Raw genomic sequence first — 27978 nt, forward strand, 5'->3', positions numbered from 1 at the left:
GCAGTCAATGAAGATAGTTGTACATCCAACAGTCTAAGCATCATAACTACTACAGCTCAATGTAGTGGTTGTGGTTAAAATGGCTGTGAACAGTTTTTGTCAACCATTTTGAGAACAAATTGACAAAAACTTATCCTTAGCCTTCACCTATTCAAAAACACTCATATTGCAGAATTACAGTTTTGCATTACCGATATTAGTTTGGTTCAAACTGAGCAGGAGTGATTGCCTAGGAGTGTGGTTTATTTTTAAGGAAATTAAAGCCATATTGGTGTCTACAGATCTTCATAAATCCCTAGTTTCACTATTCCATATCATAACATTCTGAAATGATGAATTACCCTTTGTGTTTACTTTTTTTTTTTTTGCACAACTTAATGCAAAATTGCAATTTCACTAGCAGAATGCATTATTCATACACATAACGCAACAAACAAACTGGTAGACGACGAACTAATAAAATCATTACACCTCCTAGTGCTCCATGTAAGCCATGACTACAGTACACAAGCATGAAGCCTGTCTTGTGATCACATGACCGAAGTCACCTGACACGACTCAACATGGCCGCTTCCAGTAGCAGTATCTGGAAGCAGAAAGTGGATCTGTTGCAGCACAAGTGTGAGAGCCTCTGTACCAGAGCTGGGGATGGTGAGACCATGAACAATCATTAAATATACACCCTCAGGGGCTCACGGACATATACATTTATTGAATTATTCTTTGTAAAACCTCCTGTCAGTCTCTAAGTGTCGGCATATATATTGCTGTATGTTTTAAACATCATGTAAGGATAATGTTTCTCCATAGCATTGTCATAATTCCGTGCTGTCTTTTTGTGTTGCTCATTTATTTTATTCTTTTGCAGGTTGCATTGTATATCATTTACTGCCATTCATTTTCGAAGCTTGATGTATTTTTTATTTTTACATTACTTTATTTTACTAGTGAAAATGCATAGAATTGAAGATGATTGTCTTGTCTTTAAAATATATTAAATTAAATAAATGAATGTGCAAGATCGGCCCGTTTATTTCCCCCATGATCTATTCACTAACTGTATGTATGTACTCCACTTTCTACTTTAATTCTAGCAAAAATGTAAAATGGCACAATTACAGCTCACTTACCTGTTTCAAAACAGAAAATTACAGCTTGATATTTTGCATAGAAAGTGAGAAGGACAATCACATGATCTGAAAGAGAAAAACCTGATTTGTCTTTCTGGTTCATTTGCTGACCTTATTCCTCTCTGGTGATTTGAATGCAGTGAGCTGACAGCATCAATATTCTTCCAAATATTCCTAGTACTGCTCTTGTAAGCTCTTGTGGAAAAAAAAATATGAATAATAAAGTTGCAGTGCAGTGAAATAAAAAAAATATAGGTGAGGTTTTGCTGTAAAGTTAAAGGAACACTCCAAGCACCATAACTATATTAGCAAACTGTAGTAATTATGAAACACCCTTATTTGCCCTGCGCACCGCTCCCTGCCTCTGCTACCATCTCTCAAGCAACAGAAAATCTACCCTCTGCAGTGCATTAGCTGTGGGCTTAAATATGAATCTTCAAGAACTAGTGAGGGTCAAACTTTATCATCTGTGTCCGTTTCTGAGAAAATAAAAAAGAATGGCGGTATTGCTGTTTCATGTAAGCTGTATAGGGTGGCTCATTTTCTCCATGGCATTGTTTGATGACACATATCCATGCCTATAGATGATAGGATGCCTCTTTGCCATGGAAGAGCTGTCATGGAGGGCAGGGGGCAATTCCCCTCTTGACCAATGGCATAGGCTTTGTGGTCTGCAGCGCCAAACCATTCTAGTTGTGATGTCTAGGTGCATAGTTCTGCAGTAGAAAGGCAACAGGCAGGAGTTTTTCAGAGCTTTCGCAAGCCCAGAATGGCATGGGGGCCTGAGTTCTCATACTTTCCAAGTCAGAACTAGTGCACTAGGTTATATCCCAGTGGACAGCAATGGCTTAGAATGACCAGGCTACAGTGAGTTTGTATAATATCTCTGGGGGTGTTTGTCAGTGACTGCAGGATTAGATGAGACAATGATCATAAAACTCACAACATGCAAGGTGTTGTTTGTGAGTCTGCACAAAGTCTGCATATGTTATTCACAGATCTCTGTGAATGTTCCCTTATACTGTTGGAGGGTTTAGGTATATATGAAGATACATGAAACTAACAAACTTCATCTATCAAATATATATATATATATAAATAGTGTGTGCATTCTCCACATGAGCAGTGTCACCTACAATGAAACCTGTGTGAGTTTATTGTGGTCATAGTGGTAGAAGTCTGAATGACAAGCCTTTGATTGGACTTCATGTTGCTGCCCTAATGTGACATGGAGGTATGGAAAGTCACATCGGGAGCTTCTCCTGGCACTGGATTCCTGGTAAGTTTTTATAACTTTATTTTCTAGTTAAAGGGGAAATTTAGCCCCAATAGGGCAAAATACATCATAAACACAGACATTAACTAAAGGGTTTGAGTAATCCTTTAATTTAGTGGTGGCATTTTATAGCATATGTACTTTGTTGTTCTGGTGGAGTGAGTCTTTTTATGTTAGCTGTTTTTTTTTTTATTAGAGTTTAGTTAAATTGTGATTTGGATAAGTGTTTACACCTAAATTGTATTCTTTCAGTATTTTGTAAGTTTTGATTCTGATTGTTCATTCATTGGTGACAGTGTCAGCTAACTGCTCTCAGCCAATCAATGAAACTTCGAGCATGTGATATGCACAGAATTGACATTAGCCAGCTCAGAATTCTCATTCAAGCCTGAAGTGGAATTACAGCCTCGGCAGTTAACCAAAATATCTCTATTTCATTTGTCTAATATGTCATGCTAAAACACTGCACATACAGAGTCCTTGCACTATAACCAGTTTGAAACATTGAAGTGGTCATGGTGTTTGGAGTAATTATTTAAGTTATCTTACATGCTCTTTAAAATAAATTGATAGAATAAATGTTCTTTATTGCTTTGAGCTTTGTGCTTCTTACATTTGGTACCTTTCATGCAGGATGTAATGGGGTTTACATAGCATGACCAAAGCAATATTTTGATTTCCTAGATCCTATTTTAAGGAAAGCCAAGACTACACTGCAAAAACTGAAAGACCTTTCATTGGACGAAACAGAGAAGTTTGATATTTCATGTTTTCTAAATCTTTATAGCAAGGTAAAATTTACACATTAGACATTTTTTTTTATTTCAGAGCACCAGAGTTGTGAGTCCTTTTAAAACTGACAGTTTTTAACTTGTCTATGCATTATGCCTTATTTTGACCGTGTGCTAAAGTATTGCAAAAGATTCCCTCATTCAAAGAAGCTACTGGAGTCAGTGATGTCTGATTTTCATAGAGATAAAAGTTAACACTGCATAAGAATATAACAATATATTTACTGTTGTGGAGGGGAAAAAAGTGCAGACATCCAATTACATTTGTGGGAAAGGGGGATTATAATAATATATTTATGGAGCACACATCCCTCCCCCCCCCCCCCCCTGTTATTTTATTATTTGAATTCATGGACATCAGCATAGGGCATCACCTTTACCAACCCAGTTGTTAATGCCTAAATTAGTCTCTCTGCATCAACAAATGCTTCCAATGTCATGCATGGTCAGACTACTGTAATAAACAGCGCACGTGGGAAGGAATCCCCAATGCAGTAAGACTGTTTATGTAGCTCTTGTTTTTTACATTCCAATTCCCTTTTAGGTACAATATAAACATTGCAAGAAATATTTTTATTATGAATATATTTTTTTTTTTTATTCTTTATTTTTGTTGTGCAAAGGGTTTACAACATCCCTGTAATGCCACAGCAGCTAATGCAGGCAATGCGAAGTACATAACGTCATGACATTTGGGTAAACTGCACACTTTTTATAATAAACCATGGTCATACATAAAATGCCAGTAGGTATGGGCATCAATGTAAGCAGGCTAGGTAACTGACCTATTGTTAGGCTTAATAGTATAGCATAGCATAAAATAACATGAGCACCAGGCAGAGAATAACATGCTGTTTTGCCACTGGTTAGAAACTTGAACTTAAACATATAAAAACAGGAGAAACAAATACCACTGTGTGAGTAGGAGAGTGGCATAAGCTTGTGTTCCAGGTATTGCTAAATTGCGGTATTTGAGCTTCTGGTTCAGCCTATACCCGACGGATAATGTCCCGTTTTCCATGCAGATTGTTCAAGGGTGGCCCACTTAATTTCTCCCCATCAACCTAGGTGCAGTCCCATCCAGCCGCTTCATACATCTCTTGGTGAGCCGCATAGAGGACCTGAGTCCGATATCTGCATCCAGGCGTGTTCTAGTTCTTTGTGAGTGCCCCCAGCCGGTGTGTTTATTATGAATTTAAACACCAGTGTCTCTGTTTTGTTTATTTATAGGCTATTTTAGATATTACTTTTTATGAGGAAAACCAACTGGTGGATGAAGATTTTGTATGTGATGATGCTTTACAGAAAGTTGGAGAACTTATTCGGAATCTTTCAGAACCAGAACGTTTAGCTAGAGATGCTAAACTCCACAAAAAAGTAAGTCCTCAGTATTCAATATGCTGGTTTTTAAACACAGATTTCACTGCTCCCTTAAAGGGTTACTCCAAGCAACATGATCACTTTAGTGATTTGAAGTGGTGCCTGGAAACTGTAGGTGCAGTATTCATTTTAAAGGAGTTTAAGTCCTCTGGTGCTGGGATGGCTAATGTTAATCTTGTGCAACTTTTTTTTGCAAAGAATTGCATTTATTGAGAGTGGTCAGCTGATGCTCGCAACAAATGAATGGTGATGGCCGTAGAAGCCGTAAGCACGTCACTGGACCACCAGGAAGCATGGCAGCCAGGCGGAGATCCAGGTAAGGCCAACCCATTGTGGGGAACAGGGTCAGCATGCTGTAGGGATTATGATGCTTGGAGTAACCTTTTATGAAATTCCTTCTGTAAGATATATTGTAAGATATATATCTGAGGTTTATTTTTTTTTTCTTAACTTTGTTTCATTCTTTTTTCTTTAATACAATCCTGTTTTCTTAACGCTATTGTGTTTCCCTCTTTTTTTAGAGTCAGGTCCCCCCTCCAAAATAGAAATAAAGATTGGGGAAAAAAGTTTTGTGTTTTTTTAACCTTTTTTTTTCCCAGCATTGCAATAATGTCCTGGCATTTGTTCGATCTGCCTCCCGGGATATCTCGCCAACGGTTTTAAAAGTCGAATCTAATGCTCCGCATGGAGTAACATTTGGGACTAGAAGCACATGTGCTGCAGGACTTTGCTGCTTTTGGGGGTTAGTTGTGAGAACCAAGTTTGACTCTCCAAATTCTCACAACAGAAAGGACTCTAGTGGCTTTCAGGTGGACAGCCACTAGATGTGTATTTAGCTCTGAATGTAAGCATAGAGGTATCTACTAAGCAGCAAATATTTACATTGTAGGATTAAAACTAACCAGTGCACCCAGACCACTTTATTGAGATGAAATGGTCTGCGTGCCTTTATTGGTTCTTTTACGCTTATTATTTGCTCTTTATTTTCCCCAACAATGACTATGTACAGATCTGTGCTATTACAGACATTTGGTTCTAAATAACTAAATAATTTTGTGTGTATCATAATAGTTTTAATAAGCACAGGAAAACAAGCACACATTGGATGTTACAGAGGCTGGCCATTTGTGTGTGATTATCCTGTCCCTGTAAATAGATACTGTGGTTCCATGGTGCTTTCTAACTAAAGAATGGTATGCGCTTTCTCTCCTGTTGGTTGATTCTTAAAGATCATTGAAAAAATACTACTACACATGGGAATGTCATTATTATAGTTTTTCTGTTTTATATTTTTGGATTTTCTTTTGTGAATTGATTGCATTCGAGTTAGCACCTACTGTGACCCTCTTTTCCTAATTTCTAAACTCACATAACTAACCCTAGCTCGAGTCCTTAATGGCATACCCATACCACTTTAATGCTATTGTCAGTGTCACTTTGGAGAGCGATCTCTAGTCACTAGAGCAGGGATGTCGAACATGCGGCCCCCCAGATGTTGCTGAACTACAACTCCCGTGATTCTTTCAATGAAACAGCCAGGGAATCATGGGAGTTGTAGTTCAGCAACATCTGGGGGGGCCGCATGTTCGACATCCCTGCACTAGAGAGAATTTACATCTTACAGTTATTAAACAGTTTAATGTTAAATCAAGGGATGGTGCCCAGACAGCCTAGGAGACATAACAATGACAGCAACCAATTATTCCTTATCTGGTCATTCTGCTATGTACCATTGTACTCAACTAACTATGCGTGTGACATCGACTTGAATTGATACCCCAGCTTGTTTCCAATAAGGTTATTTTCTAGAGGAATTTTTGAAGAACATATGCAGGCTGGTTTATTCATTTATTATCAAAGCTAGGTCTGCTTAAGATGCCCATGCACCATGAAGGAAAAATTCCAAATATTAGGAGAATAACCTAAGTCAGCTTATACGTTTATTGAAAAGTGTCTTCATATAAATAAATATATATACAAAGAAACACATCTATCTACCTTTATAGGCCCCTGTTATTGAAGTGGAGGTGTTAGAATGCCTGTATTGGAGGAGAGGAGCTCTGCTCTACATGTATTGCCAGACAGTCGGTGAAAGAGAGTGTTGGCATCTTAGAAATCCTAAAACATTTCAACAGGTAAGCTCTTTATTAATGAGATGAAATGACCTGGGTGCCTGTAGTGTCCCTTTAAAAAAATTATTTATACTTGCCTTTACTAAATATAAAAGGTTCACCACTAGGGGGCATCAGACATGCATACGGTATATGCCTGTACATTTTTTTTTAGATGTAGCCTGCTTTGTCTGTTGAATGCATGTTGTCATTCTGGAAGCCCCATCCATCACTGTTACTTTTACATTAGCAGCATTAATGAGTTACTATATAACTCTTATTATCTATATAAACTCTTAACATATCCCTTTAACATATATATGTTTAAGCTCATCTTGTGTTTTTATTAATATAGTGTGCATCATTGCATGTACCCTGTGCATCATTGCATGTACCCTGTGCATCATTGCATGTACCCTGTGCATCATTGCATGCATCATTGCATGTACCCTTTAAAAAAAAGAGACCTGACCTATTTTTTTCTAAAATTTTAAATGTGCCTTTTTGCCCCCAAACAATGAGTTAGAGCTTTTCAAAACAAAGAAGGGGGAGGACAGGGAAAGTAATTTTCAGATTTAGACCGGGATAGTGCAAACCACATTAAACCAGGATATCATCCACACACTGATAGAAGGTATGTTAAATATTGAACTTCTTGAATGTAAATCTGAGAGATAAACTACTAACATCAAGGAAAGGTTAATGTGATCACCCAGAAAACAAGATAATGCTATATGCGATGCATGGATGTCGTTCTAGGGCAGGGATAGGAAACCTACGACACTTCAGATGTTGTGGGCTACATCCACCATAATGCTCTTACATCCATAATGCTGGCAACGCATTATGGGAGGTGTAGTCCAAAACATCTGGAGTGCCGAAGGTTGCCTATAGTTTTTGTTTGCAGGGTCCCTTTTATCTTTACTAAATATTACAATTTCATTGATATCAGTGTCTTAGCGATGGAGTTTCTCATCTGATGAAAATGCTAAAGATGCAAAGCCCTTTGGTTCTGAATGAGGACGTTTCATTTCAAGATTTAAATACTGCAACTCTACTTAGTGAAGGTAACGTACACTGTTTACCACTTTACATATAGAAAACTTTAAATAGTGCAAAAATGGGAGATGGGTTGCACAGAAATGATCACAGAGTACTGAAACATAGGTAGAGAAGAAAAACTCACAGGCACTCCAAATTCAAGCCGCAGGCAGTTTTATTGTAGCAGAATGTAACGCAACGTTTCGACCGTAAAGGTCTTTTTCAGCTTGAAAAAGACCTTTACGGTCGAAACGTTGCGTTACATTCTGCTACAATAAAACTGCCTGCGGCTTGAATTTGGAGTGCCTGTGAGTTTTTCTTCTCTACCTATTATTCTGGGATTGGTGGTCCTGCTCTGGAGCACCCTTGGCTGTTGGGAATGAGTGCGGTTCTCACCATTTACTCTGCTTAAGAGTACTGAAACATGGCCCAAGTAACACTATTGTTATAGTGCTGGTCTTTAGTGTTCATCTTACAGCTGTTTCACAAATTATTAACTGGGAAAAAAATTAGGAAGAGCTTTCATTAATATATTGCAAGTGATCGGTCAATAAAAAAATTAATCTGGAATAATATCTCTGTCAACCCCTGGGAAAAAAAAAAAGTCACATTATAAAGGGCACTCTAAGCTCTATAGTCATTAACATGTATGTATTAATAAATTCTATGTAAATGTGTCAAAGTGCTAAAAAAAACAAAAAAGTGTGAAGTGACTCACCTGAACATTTTCAATTAAAGGGTGTCAGGGTTTCTTTGCTGTTTTAAACAGCAACCCTTTCTGTTTCAGTGATTGAGATTTCAGCTGCAATTACTATGAGCTGCTTCTGCTTGTTGCCACGGTTACTCACCTGTGAGTAGTAATCAACCCTGCTGCTAATCAGTTCTGCCTATTTAAGCAGCTAAGCCCAGAACCTCCTTGCCCTTGCGTGGTTTCCTGTTTCCCAGAAGTCTCCTTGTTCCTGTGTTTCCTGTTTGCTCCTGGTTCCTGACTCCAGCCTTGTTCCTGACTCCGCTGCTCTCCGTGCTCCTGATCCTGGCTTGTCTGACTACCCGCTCTGGTGACTGACCCCTGCTTGATTCCTGGACTTTGCTTTTGTTTATTATTTGTTATTTATTAATAAAGGTGTGTTTGCATCTACTTCTGTCTCTGTCTGGTTCCTGGTCCCTGACATTACGCAAGGGCCATGAATACAGATGGTACAGGCAAGACACCTATACCTAACCTATTTACCCGGTGGGACCAGCAGAACCACCTTTTGGACCAGTATGCCCATCTGGATCCAGTACCCGGCCAGCCTGCGATTGCGGCCGCCTCTGCCTCACTTCCTGTTCTAGCACCGGTTGTAGCCTCCAAACCTGTAGCGGCTAGAGAAATGACTGGGTCTGTCCCGCTCCCTCAGTATTTTGGGGGCGACCCAGCACAGTGCAGAGAATTTATAAATCAGGTTAAAGGATACCTTGAAACCCTGCCCCAGGCATTTCCTACAGACAGTGACAAAGTTCACTTCATGATTTCTTTGCTGTCTGAAAAGGCCCTAGCTTGGGCAAAACCTCTCTGGGAGGCAGAGAAGCCTATTATTTACAATTACCCTGAATTTGTTGCATCCTTCAATAGGGTTTTTGATATTCCAGCTCGCTCCACCCCTACTGCCGAACTACTCATGTCTAATTCTCAGGGCACAAAAACTATTGTCGAGTATGCCAGTGAATTCCGTACCATGGCAGCAGAGGGTGGCTGGAACAACGAGACTCTCGTGGCTGCCTTTGCACAAGGTCTCTCCGATATGTTTAAAAATGAGATTGCAGCCAGAGAATTACCTAAAGATCTCGAGGAACTGATATCATTTGTCACCCTCATTGACATCAGACTCCGAGAGAGATCCTCATCCAAGGAGCGCCTGCGGAGGCCTCTTGTAAATTTGGCACCGAGCTTTTCTTGCCCACCCGAACCTCCCTCACCTCCCATGCCTCCTGGTCCTGAGTCCTCTGTCTGTGTGGAGCCAAAGCAGTTAGGCTTCTCACGCCTCTCGGTCGAGGAGAGAGCCTTTAGGAGGAGGGAGGGTCTGTGCCTATACTGCGGACACCATGGTCACTTGTTAAAATTTTGCCCGATTCGTCCGGCAAAGGGCCCGCACCCAAGATACTGTCAGGGGCAGATCTTGGGTGGTCTTTCTGCAGACCCAGAGATATGTGTGCGCAAACCCTTGGTGCCTGTTATCCTCTCCTGGCCTGATTCATCCATTGAAACCCGGGCGTTACTTGATTCTGGGGCCGCAGGCTTGTTTATAGATTGTGCATTTGCAGCAAAGCACTCTATACCCTTACAGTCTCGCAACTCCCCACTAGCCTTCGAAGCCATCGATGGCAGACCAATACAGCCAACCCACGTGACCCAAGAAACCGTGCCCATATCTCTGGCTGTAGGGGCTCTACATCATGAGACGACCCAATTCCAGGTCATTTCCTCTCCATATTACCAGGTTGTTTTGGGATACCCTTGGTTACAGAAGCATAACCCCACAATTGATTGGCGCAAAGCTGAGATATTATCATGGTCCCAGCAATGCACATTGTCCTGTCTCCAGAAACCGGTCAAAGTTTTGGGCGCATGTTCTGCCTCTTCCTTACCCGCTGAGTACCAAGAATTCCAAGATGTATTTGACAAGGGTCAAGCCAGCGTTCTGCCACCACACCGTCCGTATGACTGTGGTATCGAACTCCAACCGGGTACCAATCCTCCCCGGGGCCGGATTTACCCACTGTCTGTAGCAGAGAATCGAGCCATGGAGGAGTATGTTACCGATGCACTGTCTAAGGGTTTTATTCGGAAGTCATCTTCTCCTGCCGGGGCCGGCTTTTTCTTTGTAAAGAAAAAAGATGGCGAGTTGAGACCCTGTATCGACTATAGGGGTCTCAATCGCATTACTATTAAGAATGCCTACCCCATTCCATTAATCACGGAATTATTTGACCGCCTCAAGGGAGCAACGGTCTTCACCAAACTTGATCTGAGAGGGGCATATAATCTCGTCCGGATAAAAGAGGACCACGAATGGAAAACCGCATTTAACACCAGGAGCGGCCATTACGAATACCTAGTAATGCCCTTTGGTCTTTGCAATGCTCCGGCGGTTTTCCAAGAATTTATAAATGACGTCCTGCGAGATATGCTGCAGCAATGTGTGGTGGTTTATCTTGATGATATTCTGATCCATTCCACATCTCTCGAGAACCATCACGCAGACGTTTCTCGTGTTCTACAGAGACTTAGAGAAAATAGTCTGTTCTGCAAATTGGAGAAATGTGAGTTTCACTGCAAACAGGTTACATTCTTGGGATATGTTATCTCAGATACTGGATTCTCTATGGATCCGGAGAAACTTTCGGCTGTACTAAAATGGCCTCGACCTACGGGTCTTCGCTCTATACAACGGTTTCTGGGCTTCGCCAATTATTATCGGAAGTTCATACGCAACTTTTCTTCCTTGGTTAAACCTCTCACGGACATGACCAGGAGAGATGCTGATCCACAGCATTGGTCACAGGAAGCCATTACTGCCTTTGAGTCTCTCAAAGTCGCCTTTGCTGCTGCTCCTATACTGGCACACCCTAACCCTGCCTTACCATTCATTCTTGAGGTCGATGCGTCTGAGACAGGAGTGGGCGCCCTCCTGTCTCAACGTCCTAACCCAGAGAGCTCCAGGCATCCGTGCGGGTATTTCTCGAGGAAATTGAACCCGGCGGAATGCAACTACCAGATTGGTGATAGAGAACTTCTAGCCATAATTTTAGCTCTCAAAGAATGGAGGCACCTTCTTGAGGGTACTTCAGTGCCAATCCTCATACTCACAGACCACAAGAATCTAACATATCTTTCTGAAGCTAAGCGACTTTCCCCCCGGCAAGCTAGATGGGCTCTCTTCCTATCAAGATTCAATTATGTGGTTTCTTACTTGCCCGGTACAAAAAACATTCGGGCTGATGCCTTGTCTCGACAGTTCTCCCCTCCATCTAGAGAGGAGATAACCCCTACTCCTGTGATTCCTCCGGACCATATACTGGCAACCATCCGTACTAACCTCACCTCACCCCTAGGCGAGGAGATTCTGGCTGCACAAAGTAATGCTCCTCCAGAGAAACCTAATGGCCGTTGTTTTGTACCTATTAACCTCCGTATGAAACTATTGAGTACATACCACGACCCCAAAGCAGCTGGACATCCAGGCAAAAACCAGTTAATCTGGTCCGTATCCCGGCAATTTTGGTGGCCTAGTCTCCGTTCGGATGTCACCGCTTTTGTAGCTGCCTGTCCTGTGTGCGCTCAAAACAAAACCCCACGACGCCCTCCAGTGGGTCTCCTGCAAACCATACCTAATGGTGAACGACCCTGGACCCACTTGTCCATGGATTTTATCGTAGATCTTCCGGTCTCCCGTGGCAATACAGTCGTTCTCATGGTTGTTGACCGATTCTCGAAGATGTCGCATTGCATTCCCTTGAAAAAACTACCAACTTCCCAGGAACTTGCAACAATTTTTGGTCGGGAGATCTTTCGTTTGCATGGGTTACCCAAAGTGATAGTCTCAGATAGGGGTAGCCAGTTCGTGTCCAGATTTTGGAGAGCTTTTTGTACGCAAATGGGAATTCAGCTTTCCTTCTCCTCGGCCTACCACCCGCAATCCAATGGTGCAGCGGAACGAGCTAACCAAACACTGGAACAGTTTCTGCGTTGCTACATTTCTGACCACCAGAACAACTGAGGAAAAGTACACGCCCCACCTCTTATAGAGGTAATAGATCTAGAGCACCCCACAATAGAGGAAGGTCCAGAACACCTGGAACACACACTGGCTCTAAAGATCTTAATTCCTTCCATCAGGGAACCACCAATAGAAGGTTAAAAACACCCCCAAGGGAAAAATCCTTACGACAATTCTCCAGGAGATCATCTCCAATAAGAAGTGAGATTGTGAAACCCCGTACACAAGATACTAATAACCATACAAATCATTGGGGCAATCACTCACAACCCAACGAAAGGGAACAAAATTTTCAGGGTCGCTTGAAAGGCCCCAAAGAAAAAAACATTATGAATTATTTCCAACCCAGGGCGGATGTTTGGGAACATCCCAACAGGTTCTCCGCTCTTCAACAAGAAACCCCCTCAAAAAGGGGGAGAACGGAGGACTAGTTGGGATTTCCCAGAGATCCTGTAACCTCAGACAAAAAGCAAAAGAAAGAGGTATTTTTAATTTAACGGATATCCCATTGTCTGAGGAAGAAATTAATTTACTTTCGAAGGGAATGAAATTTGCTCCCAATCAGGCTGCCAATGAATTCAATTTATATATTGACCTCAAGAAATATATGCGTTCCTTGACGGTCAAGAGACATTTTTTGTTAAGTCCTTCCCATGTGGGCACTGATGTGGGTACTAACGATGGAGACATTATCCCCCATAGATTTAAACCCAAGTCACATTTTTACCCTGCTCCGAGTAAGGGACCTTACTTGGAGACGTTTGAACGTATGGTGGAAAAAGAATTCCATATTCTTACAACTAAACAAAAAACACGTGACTACAATCTCACACGTAGGGAGAAAAATGTTTTAAAAAATCTAATGGAAAGAGATGACTTAGTCATAAAAGAGGCCGACAAAGGGGGGGGATTGTCCTCATGACCACTACCTATTATTTGGAAGAATCTTCCAATATTTTGGGAGATAAAGAGACATACATGATCCTGAAAAGTGACCCCACCTTACATTTCAATCTGAAACTAAGGAATTTTTTAGAGGAGGCAAAGAATAATGACATCATATCCCAAAAGAATTTTGATTTTTTGTTCCAAAAAAATCCTGTTATTCCCATTTTTTATTTCCTCCCCAAAACGCACAAGAGGTTACCTAATCCTCCTGGACGCCCGATCATCAGTGGTGTCAACTCACTTACTGCAAATCTGTCAGCTTTTGCAGACTCCTTCCTGCAAAAATATGCTCAAGGAGCTTTGTCCTACATCAAGGACACTAAATCTTTTTTGCAGGAATTGGAGTCCATTGAGTGGCACACTGAGTATAGTTGGGCCACGCTGGATGTAACCTCTCTTTACACAGTAATTAATCACGATCTAGGATTAGAGGTGTTGAATCATTTCATGTCACAGGACACAAACTTAGCAGGTAACCTCCAACAGTTTCTTTTGAGTGCAGTTAATTTTATTTTGAAACACAATTATTTTTATTTTAATGGTGAATTTTATTTACAAACCACAGGGACCGCCATGGGCACCAGGTTCGCCCCCAGTTATGCCAACACCTATATGAGAAGGTGGGAGGACCTATACGTATGGTCTGGTCATGACTGGAGGGAGAACCTGGTGCTCTGGCGGCGGTATATAGATGACGTTATTATTATTTGGCGAGGTTCTTCTTCTTTATTTCAGGAATTTGTTAATTTTCTTAATCTGAATACTTATAACTTGGTGCTGTCCCCCGTCTGGAACAAGGTTGAGATCCATTTTTTGGATCTCACCTTGTTCATTGACCGAGGAGAGATTAGAACCAAGTGTTTTTTCAAACCCACCGATGGGAATGGGTTTGTACATCAGCTGAGCTGCCATCACAAACCCTGGCTTAGGGGCATTGCGAGAAGCCAGTTTACACGCTTAAGGCGCAATTGCTCCGATAGCCAGGATTTTAATGTCCAATCTACACATGTGAAAAAGAAATTGTTGGAGAAAGGTTATAACAAAAACACTCTAGATAGAGAAATTCGATTAGCTAGACAGGTTAATAGAAACCAACTATTGGGAGATAAACCTCGGACAGATACACCTCAGGTGAAGGAATTTTCTTCAGCCTTCCTAACACAATTTAACACCGACCACAATAGAATCAAAAAATGTTTACAAAAACATTGGCCAATTTTGCTGCAAGATCCGGTGTTGGGGGCTACCTTATCACAACTGCCTAGAGTCATCTATAAGAAAAATAAAAACTTTAAAAACATGTTAGCTCCCAGCTATGCCCTTAAACCTACCAAGTCGAATAATTCTACAACATTGGGATCTTTTAGAGGTTGTAACACGTGTAAGGCTTGCACTACAAGCCTGGTATTTAGAACAAATTCCTTTTGTAGTTTTAGCACAGGAGAAAAGTTTAATATCAGGATGGATATTGGTTGCCACACGGACTATGTCGTTTATCTACTGCAGTGTCCGTGTGGCAAACAGTATGTAGGCCGTACAAAAAGGATCCTCAAAATAAGACTAATGGAACATCTTAATAATATAAAGAAGAAACTCGAGACCCACTCTGTACCTATTCATTGCAACGCTTGCCCCCATTTTTCTTTTTCTCATTTTAAGTGTGTGGGAATTGAGAGAGTATTGCCCTATTGGAGAGGGGGGGATAGACTTAAAAAACTATCACAACGCGAGACATACTGGATACACAAACTCCAGACCCTCCATCCAAAGGGACTCAATCATGATATTGACCTCATATGCTTCCTTGATTAATATAATTATCTTCCGTTGGTGACCCCGTGATGGTGCCCTCATGGGAAGGATTCCCCTTCCTCCTTCTTCCTCCCCCTTTTTTTGTTTATTTTCCCCTTCCTTTTTTCTATATGTTCCTTTCCTTTATGACAAAGGTCAGGACATTTGGAATATGTGAGACAAATTCACTTAAATAAATAAGGAACAGTTCTATAAAAGATAATCAAACATTGGATACTATTATAATCATTAAGATACATTATGTAAGGAATCTTTATGGATATTAAGATCCGTTTTTTATAACATATGTACTACATGAATCTATACGAGCACAAAATAAATAAAGTTATGTAACACTGGTTTATATTTATAATGAACTTATCAACATAGTTTATATTAGGACGTTGATACTGATAATTATTCTACACATTGTATATGCACTTCCTGGTTGCCTTTAAGTGTGACATTATTAATTCATTATTTAGTTTAGCACCTATATATAATATGATCATTTGAGCTATAGAATGTTTCATCAAATTTATTGATCGCATATGATCTAAATGCTATTGAAAAGTTTTTCACTATTAGTAATACACATATAATCTAATTATCAAAGAGTTTAAATGTGACTGTTATACATTTAATTGTAATAGTAGAAAATTAAGTAAACACTGATTATTTTTAGGGTTTTAGTTATATGGATCTAAGTAATTGCACTATGATTATCATCTTTATTAGGAAGACATTCTTTATAATGTGCTTGTTTTCTGCAAATGTTTCAAAACTGCTATACCCTAGGCGACCTCTAGGTGGCGATATGCTTAACCACTTTTCATCTCTGAGTTGGAACGCACAGGGCAATGGAACGCGGAAGTGAAAACGGAATACTACTTCCGGTTTCCGGTTTTTCCGTTTGGCGCCGAAATCGAATGTTGGAACACCTCTCTACACCTGAACAGGTCTGATGAATACTCTGCAACTGAACAGGATCTACAATCAATGGTAACTCCCACCGGATCCACCAATGAACTATAGGCTTAGCCTATTTAAAGAGACTCTTTGGGGGGATAGTATTGTATGCATTTTTTTATGTATTGATTGATTTTATTTGAATCTCGGTCCCTGAGGAAGTTCCTTTGCATAGGAACGAAACGCGTAGGACCTCTCTTTTATTTATACTTTTATTGAATACGGCTATTATTTGTAGCCTTTTTTCTACAATAAATCTGCATATTTATTTTACTTACCTCTACTGAAGTCTCAGTCCATTTCTTGGTCCGCTTGGAGTTCCAGTGGAAAGTGGAGACACCCAGCCGCCCAAACGTATTGGGGCAGGCACCTGTTCAGGCGCATTATTCACTTCAATCTCGTGAGTGCAATATTATCTTGGCGCATCATTTTTGTGTTTTACTGTATTACACTATGTATCTTTTTCTGTTCCTGTTTTAGATTGTATACAGCCGTATCTCATTTCTCCTTTGCCTTTGTATATGTTGTAAAAAGGTCGGGACTGGGCCACGACCTTGAGAGGCTGTTCTTGATTTTATCAGATAAGTATAAGTATATTTAGATACCATTGTTATTCACTCTAAGGTATCATACACATATATATACTGTTTATATTTCTACACCAGAACAACTGGTCTGATCTGCTACCCTGGGCGGAGTTTGCCCACAATAGTGCGATTAATGCCTCCTCCCGGCTATCCCCGTTCCTGGCAAACTATGGGTTTCAACCGTCCATGTTGCCTGATACGTTCTTGCCACAGGAGATACCGGCATTGGAGGAACATCTCAGGGAACTCCGTTCCACTTGGGTGCAGGTTCAGAGTTCTTTGCAACGCGCAATGCAGAACTACAAACTCCAGGCCGACCGCAGACGCCTTCCTGCACCTACCTATCAGGTCGGAGAGAGGGTCTGGCTGTCTTCCCGCAACCTACGCCTCCGTGTTCCCTCACAAAAACTGGCACCCCGATACGTTGGGCCATTTCGTATACTTCGAAGGGTTAACCCTGTAGCTTACGCACTTGACCTTCCTGCTAACATGCACATCTCAAATGTTTTCCATGTTTCCCTCTTGAAACCGTTGGTTTGTAATCGCTACACCACCTCAGTGCCACGTCCACGTCCTGTTCTGATTGACAATCATGAGGAATATGAAATACGCAGCATCATTGACTCACGGGTCTTCAGAGGACAGATCCAATACTTGGTGCACTGGAAAGGATACGGTCCAGAGGAACGCTCCTGGGTTCCAGCCTCTGATGTCCATGCACCATCCCTCCTTCGTTCCTATCACGCCCGCTTCCCCATGAAGCCCGGACCCACCAACAGAGATGGGGGGAGTCGTTGAGGGGGAGGTACTGTCAGGGTTTCTTTGCTGTTTTAAACAGCAACCCTTTCTGTTTCAGTGATCGAGATTTCAGCTGCAATTACTATGAGCTGCTTCTGCTTGTTGCCACGGTTACTCACCTGTGAGTAGTAATCAACCCTGCTGCTAATCAGTTCTGCCTATTTAAGCAGCTAAGCCCAGAACCTCCTTGCCCTTGCGTGGTTTCCTGTTTCCCAGAAGTCTCCTTGTTCCTGTGTTTCCTGTTTGCTCCTGGTTCCTGACTCCGGCCTTGTTCCTGACTCCGCTGCTCTCCGTGCTCCTGATCCTGGCTTGTCTGACTACCCGCTCTGGTGACTGACCCCTGCTTGATTCCTGGACTTTGCTTTTGTTTATTATTTGTTATTTATTAATAAAGGTGTGTTTGCATCTACTTCTGTCTCTGTCTGGTTCCTGGTCCCTGACAAAGGGATGTTCAAGCCAAAACCAGACACCAGGCACCATAACCACCTGAAGTCACAGAAATGGTCATGTATCTCGGCGTAATCCTTTATTGTTGAATCTACTCTATAAGAAGTTCATAGGTCCATTTTCTAATGCTGTCATATAGTCATAATATCATGCAGATCTTTTCAATTTTGCACATTTGGTTAGACAGTCCTGATTTTGGGGTCCTTTTGACTTTTGGTCTGTGATGTTCCATGTCTGGGTACACCAGAGACTGATTACCCAAAAATACAATGTGAGCACATCATAACTGTCTATAAACAAAGCATTTTGTCCATGCAATAACTTTTACTCTTTACTTATTGGTTGTACTGCTGGGTACAGGCTGACACGTCCCTTTTTTCCGTGCTTATTTACCCTATGTTGTCACCAGTGACATGCATGCCATTACTGGTTGTTCCACCCCTATTTCCGCATTCATACTTCCAAATTACAAAAAGGAGAGAAAAACTGTCCATAAAGAGAAAACCTGATATAAGGATGTTAGTATCCAAAAAGAGAAATATTGGGTAGGTATAGTATCCTGTAGAGGTAGATAACGAGTGTATGGTGATATATATATAGGTCTATATGTATATATCAGTCTTTAATAGGGTAAATGTAGGTAAGGGGGTGGCACTATGTTGATATAATTAAAACCACATAGTACCAAACAATTGCAAAATTGACAATACAAAACAAAATCGAAAATAACACGTAAAACCACCCTGTCCTATGTTCCTGGGCCAGTCCAAGATTGTGGACATTGGCAATAGGGAGGGAAGGGCGGGTAAAGGGAGGGGGTTCATACCGACACTAACTATAGACGGCTACCCACTCGCCGTCACCTCCTAAGCAAAAGACCTTGTTTCCTCAGACATCTGACGATTGACTCACAGGACTGGTTTCACTGCCATTTACCTCAGAGGGCTCCTTAACCCCGCGGCAGTATAGACAGTCAAACAGCTGAGCATGTTCAAGGAAAAACTTGGTATATATGCAACCTTAGGATTTCTCACTCCGTTATAATCAATTCGGAAAACTAGCTCTATACCGATCTGGGTACTCTAGTTTCAGGATACCGATCTGGGTATTCATTTAAACTAACCATTTCACAGTGCACATAATTATCTTAACGCTCCAACTACTATGCCGTCTTTCTGGCACTCTCTTTACTATTACTAGTGCCCACGAAGGTACTATTCTCTTTTTTCTGTGCTTCTCTATGTATTGACCATTTGGGATTTGTGCCAGACCCGTTATAGGAACCACAGTTAGGTTCCCGACAATCTGTGAGCGGTATCAAAGGCTACACAGGACTAACAGTGGCCTTAATTTGTCTGTGGCACTATTGGGCACATTTTTCCAAGTTACGTTCATATTATGTATTGACTTAATTTTCTATATTGGGTGTCATAACAGTATTAGGCTTAGGAACTGAGACAGACTTGACACACTGTACCCCAGTCTGTCCGATACCAGGCCATACCGTGAACTGTGTACACACCCACACTGGATACAATTGTATCAATGAAGTTAACTCACAGGATTTAGAGCACTGACTTCATTGTATCGATGTCGGGTATTAAGACACGATTAGACTTAGGATCCTAGCGACGGACTTGGTAGACCCCAATCCAGTCTGTTGGATACCAGGTCATATCGTCATTAGTCTAGATACCCACATCAGTTATTATCTCATTAATGAAGTAAGCGCATAAACTCTAAAGCTAACTCTCTAGCGACCCCTAGTGGTCAACAATTATAGAACGTCATTAGCACACTTAGAGAAAACCATGAGTTCATATCGTATATACTTCATTTTCTATGTTGGCTGTTAAGACAGTATTAGGCTCCAAACTATAGTGGCAGACGTGCCATAAACCACTCTGGTTCATTGATACTACTTAAAGCCTCCATTTGTATATACACCCAAGTTGACACTATTGTGTGGATGAAGTAATCTCATAAGCAACTCACAAGCGACCTCTAGTGGCCACTACCACAATACGCTAACTAGTACACTGGAAAACTGAAATGAGTTTTTATCTCTTCTAGGCACGGCATATTCTGCTTAACCTAGTCTCGTTTACCCATTTCCTCTCCCCTCCCCCCCTCCCTTTACCCGCCCTTCCCTCCCTATTGCCAATGTCCACAATCTTGGACTGGCCCAGGAACATAGGACAGGGTGGTTTTACGTGTTATTTTCGATTTTGTTTTGTATTGTCAATTTTGCAATTGTTTGGTACTATGTGGTTTTAATTATATCAACATAGTGCCACCCCCTTACCTACATTTACCCTATTAAAGACTGATATATACATATAGACCTATATATATATCACCATACACTCGTTATCTACCTCTACAGGATACTATACCTACCCAATATTTCTCTTTTTGGATACTAACATCCTTATATCAGGTTTTCTCTTTATGGACAGTTTTTCTCTCCTTTTTGTATTATAAACTCTGAGGGTTACCCCCTCCCTGTCCGGTTATACTTGACAACCTCACTGGCCAACCCACCCCTCTTTCACGTTAACTTCAGGTTTTAATACCAATCTGGCCAAGCTTACAAGCCTCTCCAAATAGAGATTATATGGTGGTTATCCATCTTCCCATGTTACTATCTTCAAGTGGAATCATCCCTAACTTTCCCCTGCTAAATGACTGACCTCCTTGATAAATTAGTTGACCCCGACTTAGGCCAAGAGGAAATCACGAATGTTTTTTCCACTAACCCTCTATCCTTACATGGCATCAGTAAGGATAACATTAATTCTGCGTTCTTCGAAATTCAAAAAACATACCAGGAACAAACTAAAAGTTTCTGGGAACTAACAAGCCTTAAACAGTACCTTGAACAGAAACTAGTACCAAGAGGCCTACGCCCCGAGATTTTATTGCCAGATAAAGTCCAAACTGAGGAACAACTTAGCGAATGGAACTCAATCCTACTAAGCTGTTCGTTTAAACTGATGGAATTTCTGGTCAAACTAGAAACTATTAACTTTGAAGCCTGCAACTTGAAACTGAAGGGAGAAATTACTCAAATTAAAAATCATAAGACGGATGAACTATACTCATCTATGGAAATTAAACTACAGCAAAATATCATTAACTACAAACAACACCTGAAAACAAAAAAACATAACAAATTTCAAAGAGACCATAAAGATTTCAAAAACGGCAATATCTTTAGGCAGACCAACACTAGACGCAAAAATAATTACAGGGGATCATCGTCTGGCGAGACGGACTGGTCAGATCAAGACCAATATCCACCAAACAGACGGAAACCCCCAATCCCAAGGAACAGGTCACGTCCAAGAGATACCAGCTCTCAACCAAACTCTAACAAGAGTATTCTTAGAAACTTGGACAAAACTGTCTCATTTCTTGATATCCCTATAACAGGCGACACCAACAACCCCGAACCAAGTGCTTCAACCTCAAATCCTTTTTTAGACCAGGTGCAACCACACCAACTACGGGGACGCCTGAGGGACAGAGACCGATGGTCATACAAATCCCAAAATCGGACCCAAAGACAGCAACAACCATGAAAATAATTAACCTCTCAAATTTCAAACTCTCAGTTCACCATAAAAGCTTGCTGAACAAGGGACTATCTTTCGTACCAACACCAGTTTGCAATAAATTTAACTGGGCAAAAGATCTCAACCTATTTGGAAGAAAACTGGCCCTTAACATTATGCATACCAAAAAAGACCAAGCAACAGCAAATGAATTAGGTTTATCTCTTCAGGACTATGAAATGTCAAAAACATTGGACAGTCTCTTGCAGGAGAACAATCCCATGAGACCGCTAACAGACTTCAAGCCACCAAGTTATTTCACCCCCAGTTTCCTGGACACCCCCCATGTTGACCTATTTCTCCAGATGTCACTCAATGAATTTGAAAACTATAAGGCTAACCACAGGAAAAGCAACTTGAACTTCTCAGAACGTAGAGCTCTCAAAGATCTTCAAAAACAACCCGACCTAATAATAAAACCAGCCGACAAAGGCGGCAACATCGTGCTTCTAAACCGGTCAGAATATGTCCTTATGTGCCTCTCTCATCTTAATGACACTACACACTATAGAACTCTACCTTCAGACCCCACCAACGTTTACGTTAACGAACTCGAAAGTCTTCTAAATGACGCACTTAGCCAGCAACTCATCAGCCAAGATGAATTCAAATTTGTGCACCCTAATAGAACTCCAACCATTGCAACATTTTACTGTCTACCCAAAGTGCATAAGGGTATTCGACCACCCCCTGGGAGACCGATTGTCTCAGGTAATAAATGTTTGACGGAATGTCTGAGTAAATTTATAGAAAAAATTCTACACCCCCTGGTGCAACAATTGCCCTCCTACCTCCAGGACACGAAATCAACCTTACTCATGCTGCAGGACCTGACCGTCCCTCCATACACACAATTGGCCAGCCTAGATGTGGTCTCTCTCTATACGAACATACCCCACCAGATGGGATTGAGGGCCTGCAGGTTCTTCCTGGACAACACCTCTTACAATGATGCACAAAAAGATTTCATCCTAACCTCACTCGAATTTGTCTTGACACACAATTATTTTGTGTTTAATGGTGTCTTTTACCTCCAGATCTCCGGCACTGCTATGGGGACAGCGTGTGCACCCACATACGCCAATCTATTCCTGGGATGGTGGGAGCAGCATATCGTCATGACCACCAAATTCAGCCAGTTTCACCAATTCATCTTGACCTGGCACCGCTACATAGATGATATGTTGCTCCTATGGACAGGTTCCGTGACCCTGTTTGAAGACTTTGTCAAGTTACTAAATGACAACGATATAAACCTCAGTTTGACACATGTAATCGATGAGCACCAACTAGTGTTCCTGGACCTCAAGATCATTTTGGAACTAGATGGCACTATTCAGACAGAGCTCTATAGAAAAGAAACATCCACAAACAGCCTATTACACTGGACCAGCCACCATCCGTATCGACTTAAAGCGTCCATCCCCTATGGGCAGTACCTCAGGGCAAGACGGAATTGCTCAAAAGATGAGATCTTCTATCAGGAATGCCAACTCCTGAGATCCCGGTTTAAGGAACTCCAATACCCAAATCGGGTTCTTAAACGGGCCTTTCAACGAGCGAGTGGCACAGACCGACATACCAGCCTTCACTTCACCAGACCTGTACAAGATTCTAGGACACCCCGCTGCATAGCGACCTTTGACCAGGGGTGGGAATGCATGACCAACATATTCAAAAGGAACTGGCCCATTCTCCAACATGACCCGGCCCTCAAGAAAATATTACCTAACCACCCCTCCTTAACGGCACGGAGACCACCTAACCTACAGGATCAACTGGTTCACAGCCACCTGTCCTCCCCCTCAGTACCAGCAAATTGGCTCTCCGATCTGAAGGGGACCTACAGATGCGGCCATTGCAAGGCCTGCCGGTTTATTTCACCCACTAAATCAGTGACCTCTACTCAAACACATATCAGTGTAGCAACCAACGCATTGATAAATTGTGGTACCACCAGACTGATCTATCTGATCACGTGTAGCTGTGGGATCCAGTATATAGGCAAGACCTTCCAGCAATTCAGAAGGAGGGTCCTACAACACATCAATTCTGTCAAAAATACTGTCACTCCAACTACAGTAGCACGACACATCATTAACTTCCATGATGGTATTAGCGACAACCTAAGATTCCAGGCCATTGAAAAACTGATGCCCAATCCGAGGAAAGGTGACTTCAACAAAATCTTATTACAGAAGGAATCTCATTGGATTTTCACCTTCAAAACCTTAGCCCCTCATGGCCTAAATGAAGATTTTAACTATACACCCTTTATTCACCAGTAATTAAGGGTGATTAAGCACAACCAAGTACCATGACTCATTTGGCTCCTAATCACAATCGGGGCACCCCCTAAGAGGATGAGCGACTATACATATAGTCCGACATCACCTCTAGAACATAAGGGAACATAAGGGAAGAATATCACCATTAATCTCTATAATACTTCGGTATCAAAAAGATCATCCTTACAAATATACTGTATCATCTACCAAATGGATACAATCAGTCAAAATAGGATACTACCAAGAGGTAAGGTATCATATAACAACCAATATGGACTTACCACCATTAACATACTTATCACCCTATATGGACTGTACAGCACAACTTGCAAGAATATCTCTCTGAAAGATTTTTAACCTCAGAGGCAAGTCTGTGAATGAATTGCATAATAAATCTGACAAGCACATATACAAAAAACTAAACCACAGTGGTTACCGAACCTTTCTGACCCTAGTGAGCCACCGTAGTTTCCCATCCCACGACAGCTGTAACTCGACCAATCAGCTGCCAGGGCGGGATTTATAAACCTTACCACTGGAGGGAGACAGTTCCCCCTGACGAGCCGCTAAACACGGCGAAACGCGCGTCGGGTTCATACCGACACTAACTATAGACGGCTACCCACTCGCCGTCACCTCCTAAGCAAAAGACCTTGTTTCCTCAGACATCTGACGATTGACTCACAGGACTGGTTTCACTGCCATTTACCTCAGAGGGCTCCTTAACCCCGCGGCAGTATAGACAGTCAAACAGCTGAGCATGTTCAAGGAAAAACTTGGTATATATGCAACCTTAGGATTTCTCACTCCGTTATAATCAATTCGGAAAACTAGCTCTATACCGATCTGGGTACTCTAGTTTCAGGATACCGATCTGGGTATTCATTTAAACTAACCATTTCACAGTGCACATAATTATCTTAACGCTCCAACTACTATGCCGTCTTTCTGGCACTCTCTTTACTATTACTAGTGCCCACGAAGGTACTATTCTCTTTTTTCTGTGCTTCTCTATGTATTGACCATTTGGGATTTGTGCCAGACCCGTTATAGGAACCACAGTTAGGTTCCCGACAATCTGTGAGCGGTATCAAAGGCTACACAGGACTAACAGTGGCCTTAATTTGTCTGTGGCACTATTGGGCACATTTTTCCAAGTTACGTTCATATTATGTATTGACTTAATTTTCTATATTGGGTGTCATAACAGTATTAGGCTTAGGAACTGAGACAGACTTGACACACTGTACCCCAGTCTGTCCGATACCAGGCCATACCGTGAACTGTGTACACACCCACACTGGATACAATTGTATCAATGAAGTTAACTCACAGGATTTAGAGCACTGACTTCATTGTATCGATGTCGGGTATTAAGACACGATTAGACTTAGGATCCTAGCGACGGACTTGGTAGACCCCAATCCAGTCTGTTGGATACCAGGTCATATCGTCATTAGTCTAGATACCCACATCAGTTATTATCTCATTAATGAAGTAAGCGCATAAACTCTAAAGCTAACTCTCTAGCGACCCCTAGTGGTCAACAATTATAGAACGTCATTAGCACACTTAGAGAAAACCATGAGTTCATATCGTATATACTTCATTTTCTATGTTGGCTGTTAAGACAGTATTAGGCTCCAAACTATAGTGGCAGACGTGCCATAAACCACTCTGGTTCATTGATACTACTTAAAGCCTCCATTTGTATATACACCCAAGTTGACACTATTGTGTGGATGAAGTAATCTCATAAGCAACTCACAAGCGACCTCTAGTGGCCACTACCACAATACGCTAACTAGTACACTGGAAAACTGAAATGAGTTTTTATCTCTTCTAGGCACGGCATATTCTGCTTAACCTAGTCTCGTTTACCCATTTCCTCTCCCCTCCCCCCCTCCCTTTACCCGCCCTTCCCTCCCTATTGCCAATGTCCACAATCTTGGACTGGCCCAGGAACATAGGACAGGGTGGTTTTACGTGTTATTTTCGATTTTGTTTTGTATTGTCAATTTTGCAATTGTTTGGTACTATGTGGTTTTAATTATATCAACATAGTGCCACCCCCTTACCTACATTTACCCTATTAAAGACTGATATATACATATAGACCTATATATATATCACCATACACTCGTTATCTACCTCTACAGGATACTATACCTACCCAATATTTCTCTTTTTGGATACTAACATCCTTATATCAGGTTTTCTCTTTATGGACAGTTTTTCTCTCCTTTTTGTATTATAAACTCTGAGGGTTACCCCCTCCCTGTCCGGTTATACTTGACAACCTCACTGGCCAACCCACCCCTCTTTCATACTTCCAAATTATGTACAGTAGTATTTCTGGAGTACAATGGCAGATTTGTTAGAAGAAGAGGCAAAAAACATGGGCTTATGTAGCAAAACAAACTATTTTATTTTTAAGTAAATATTATTAAAATAAAACACATAATATACACATTGAAACATGTCAAGACCTGGAGTGCTTCTTTAAGAATGATGCATGCTTAGCACATACTAAACATTTTATTCTCTACATTTGGCTACTTTCATTTGGTTCAACCATTCAATTTCAGAAATTAATTTCAATGGGAATTGTCATATTAGGAGAATAAAGTTGCAAAAATAAAGTTCCAAAAATGGAAGAATGAGATCTGATTTGAGTTATAGGCTCCAATAAATGAGTGAATGAACAATCTGTTCAGCTAGTAGGCCAAGGAGTGAATGATGGGCCTAACCCTGGTACATCGATAGGGTAAATACAGTTCTATTTGCTCCCAGTAGATAATTATCAGAGTATAAGGTCAACAAGCATTTCAAGTCTTTGTTAAATTTCAGTGACTAGCATTTGTAGATAAAAAGACAATTAAAACCCATAGTGAAAAAAATATATCTAAACAAAAGTACAAACTCATACTCATGATATCAAGGTAAAATGTTTTGATACAGAGATAAATGGCTTATGATATATAGTACTAGAGCTACTATGAATTATGCACTGTTAAGTCAATAAAGATGCTTCGAAATTAAAGGATAACACTGTACAGAAAATGTACATTGTTTGTAAGTAAAGTGTGCATTTTCAATATGTCAGTGAAGCCAAACATTCCAAGACAGGCTGCATTGGGCGAGGTGAGAAGTGGTTGTTATGCTAGTTTGTTAAAATGTTAACCAAACCATGTAATAATAACTTATTAACTAAATTTAATAGTGATATTTAATGACTAAATGTCTAGTCTGTACACTTGAAAGCCTTGTCCCCGAGCAGCAATGGACAGCAGTGATTGGCTGCGAGTGTCGGCTTACCCCTTTTAGCCTATTGTATTAGCCATTGCTGGGATGAATTAGTATGACTAAGGAAGGCCTTAGCCATACCTCCAGTGTGTGCCAAGTTGTGGGTGGGCAGAGACCCTTATTTCTGACTTAAAATGGTTTAACACTGAATAGATGGACTGCACCAGGGGACTTTAAGCACCATAACCATTTAGTGATGGTAAAATAGTTATAGTGCCTATAGTGTCCCTTTAAATTACGGATTTGCTAATGCTTATAATACGCTGACTTTATGTTCTCAAAGGAAAATGTTTGTAATTAGGCTTGTTACCATTTTAAATTTAATGCAATCTGACTTTTGTTTTTGTCCTCTTCTCCCCCCCTCCCCCCATGCCATTTCTAGGTATTTTTAGTGATACCCACGTCTTGGCACTGATGTATTGTGGAGAGATGTGCTATTGGGGATTGAAATATTGTAGTGATTCTCAGTCTTCAAATACAGGACCCGAGAATGGTGATCGCTCACAAGATAAATTGGTAGCATTTAAAGACATAGGAGAGAACGTTCTGGAGACGTATATTTCTGTATGTGAAGGACCTCTCATCAGTCAAGGCTGGAAAACTGAGAAAGCAAAGACTATCTTACAATTTCTTAAACATTGACATGTGTAACATTTTTCCCTGTATGCTTTTCTGAGAAAACATTATTTTATTATCTGACACATCATATAAATACATATTTAAAATTGTTATATGTAA

The 27978-nt window shown here is 41.0% G+C and overlaps 1 protein-coding gene across 1 annotated transcript; it reads left to right on the top strand.

Annotated features, from left to right (window-relative positions):
- The first annotated feature begins 467 nt into the window (after nucleotides 1–467).
- RIMOC1 (RAB7A interacting MON1-CCZ1 complex subunit 1) lies at nucleotides 468–27978 on the top strand. Its single transcript, XM_063456864.1, has 6 exons — nucleotides 468–651; nucleotides 3091–3197; nucleotides 4428–4574; nucleotides 6584–6712; nucleotides 7641–7755; nucleotides 27623–27978. Exons 1-6 carry the CDS (start codon nucleotides 564–566, stop codon nucleotides 27880–27882), a joined length of 846 nt encoding a protein of 281 aa, XP_063312934.1. The 5' UTR covers nucleotides 468–563; the 3' UTR covers nucleotides 27883–27978.

The sequence above is a fragment of the Pelobates fuscus genome, chromosome 5, assembly GCF_036172605.1.
Source record: "Pelobates fuscus isolate aPelFus1 chromosome 5, aPelFus1.pri, whole genome shotgun sequence".
In the NCBI taxonomy this organism is placed as follows: domain Eukaryota; kingdom Metazoa; phylum Chordata; class Amphibia; order Anura; family Pelobatidae; genus Pelobates; species Pelobates fuscus.

Coding starts and splice junctions, on each gene's coding strand:
- RIMOC1 (XM_063456864.1), top strand. CDS start 564: ATGGCCGCTTCCAGTAGCAGTATCTGGAAGCAGAAAGTGGATCTGTTG. Junction 652..3,090: donor CTGTACCAGAGCTGGGGATG/GTGAGACCATGA, acceptor TTGATTTCCTAG/ATCCTATTTTAAGGAAAGCC. Junction 6,713..7,640: donor ATCCTAAAACATTTCAACAG/GTAAGCTCTTTA, acceptor CATTGATATCAG/TGTCTTAGCGATGGAGTTTC.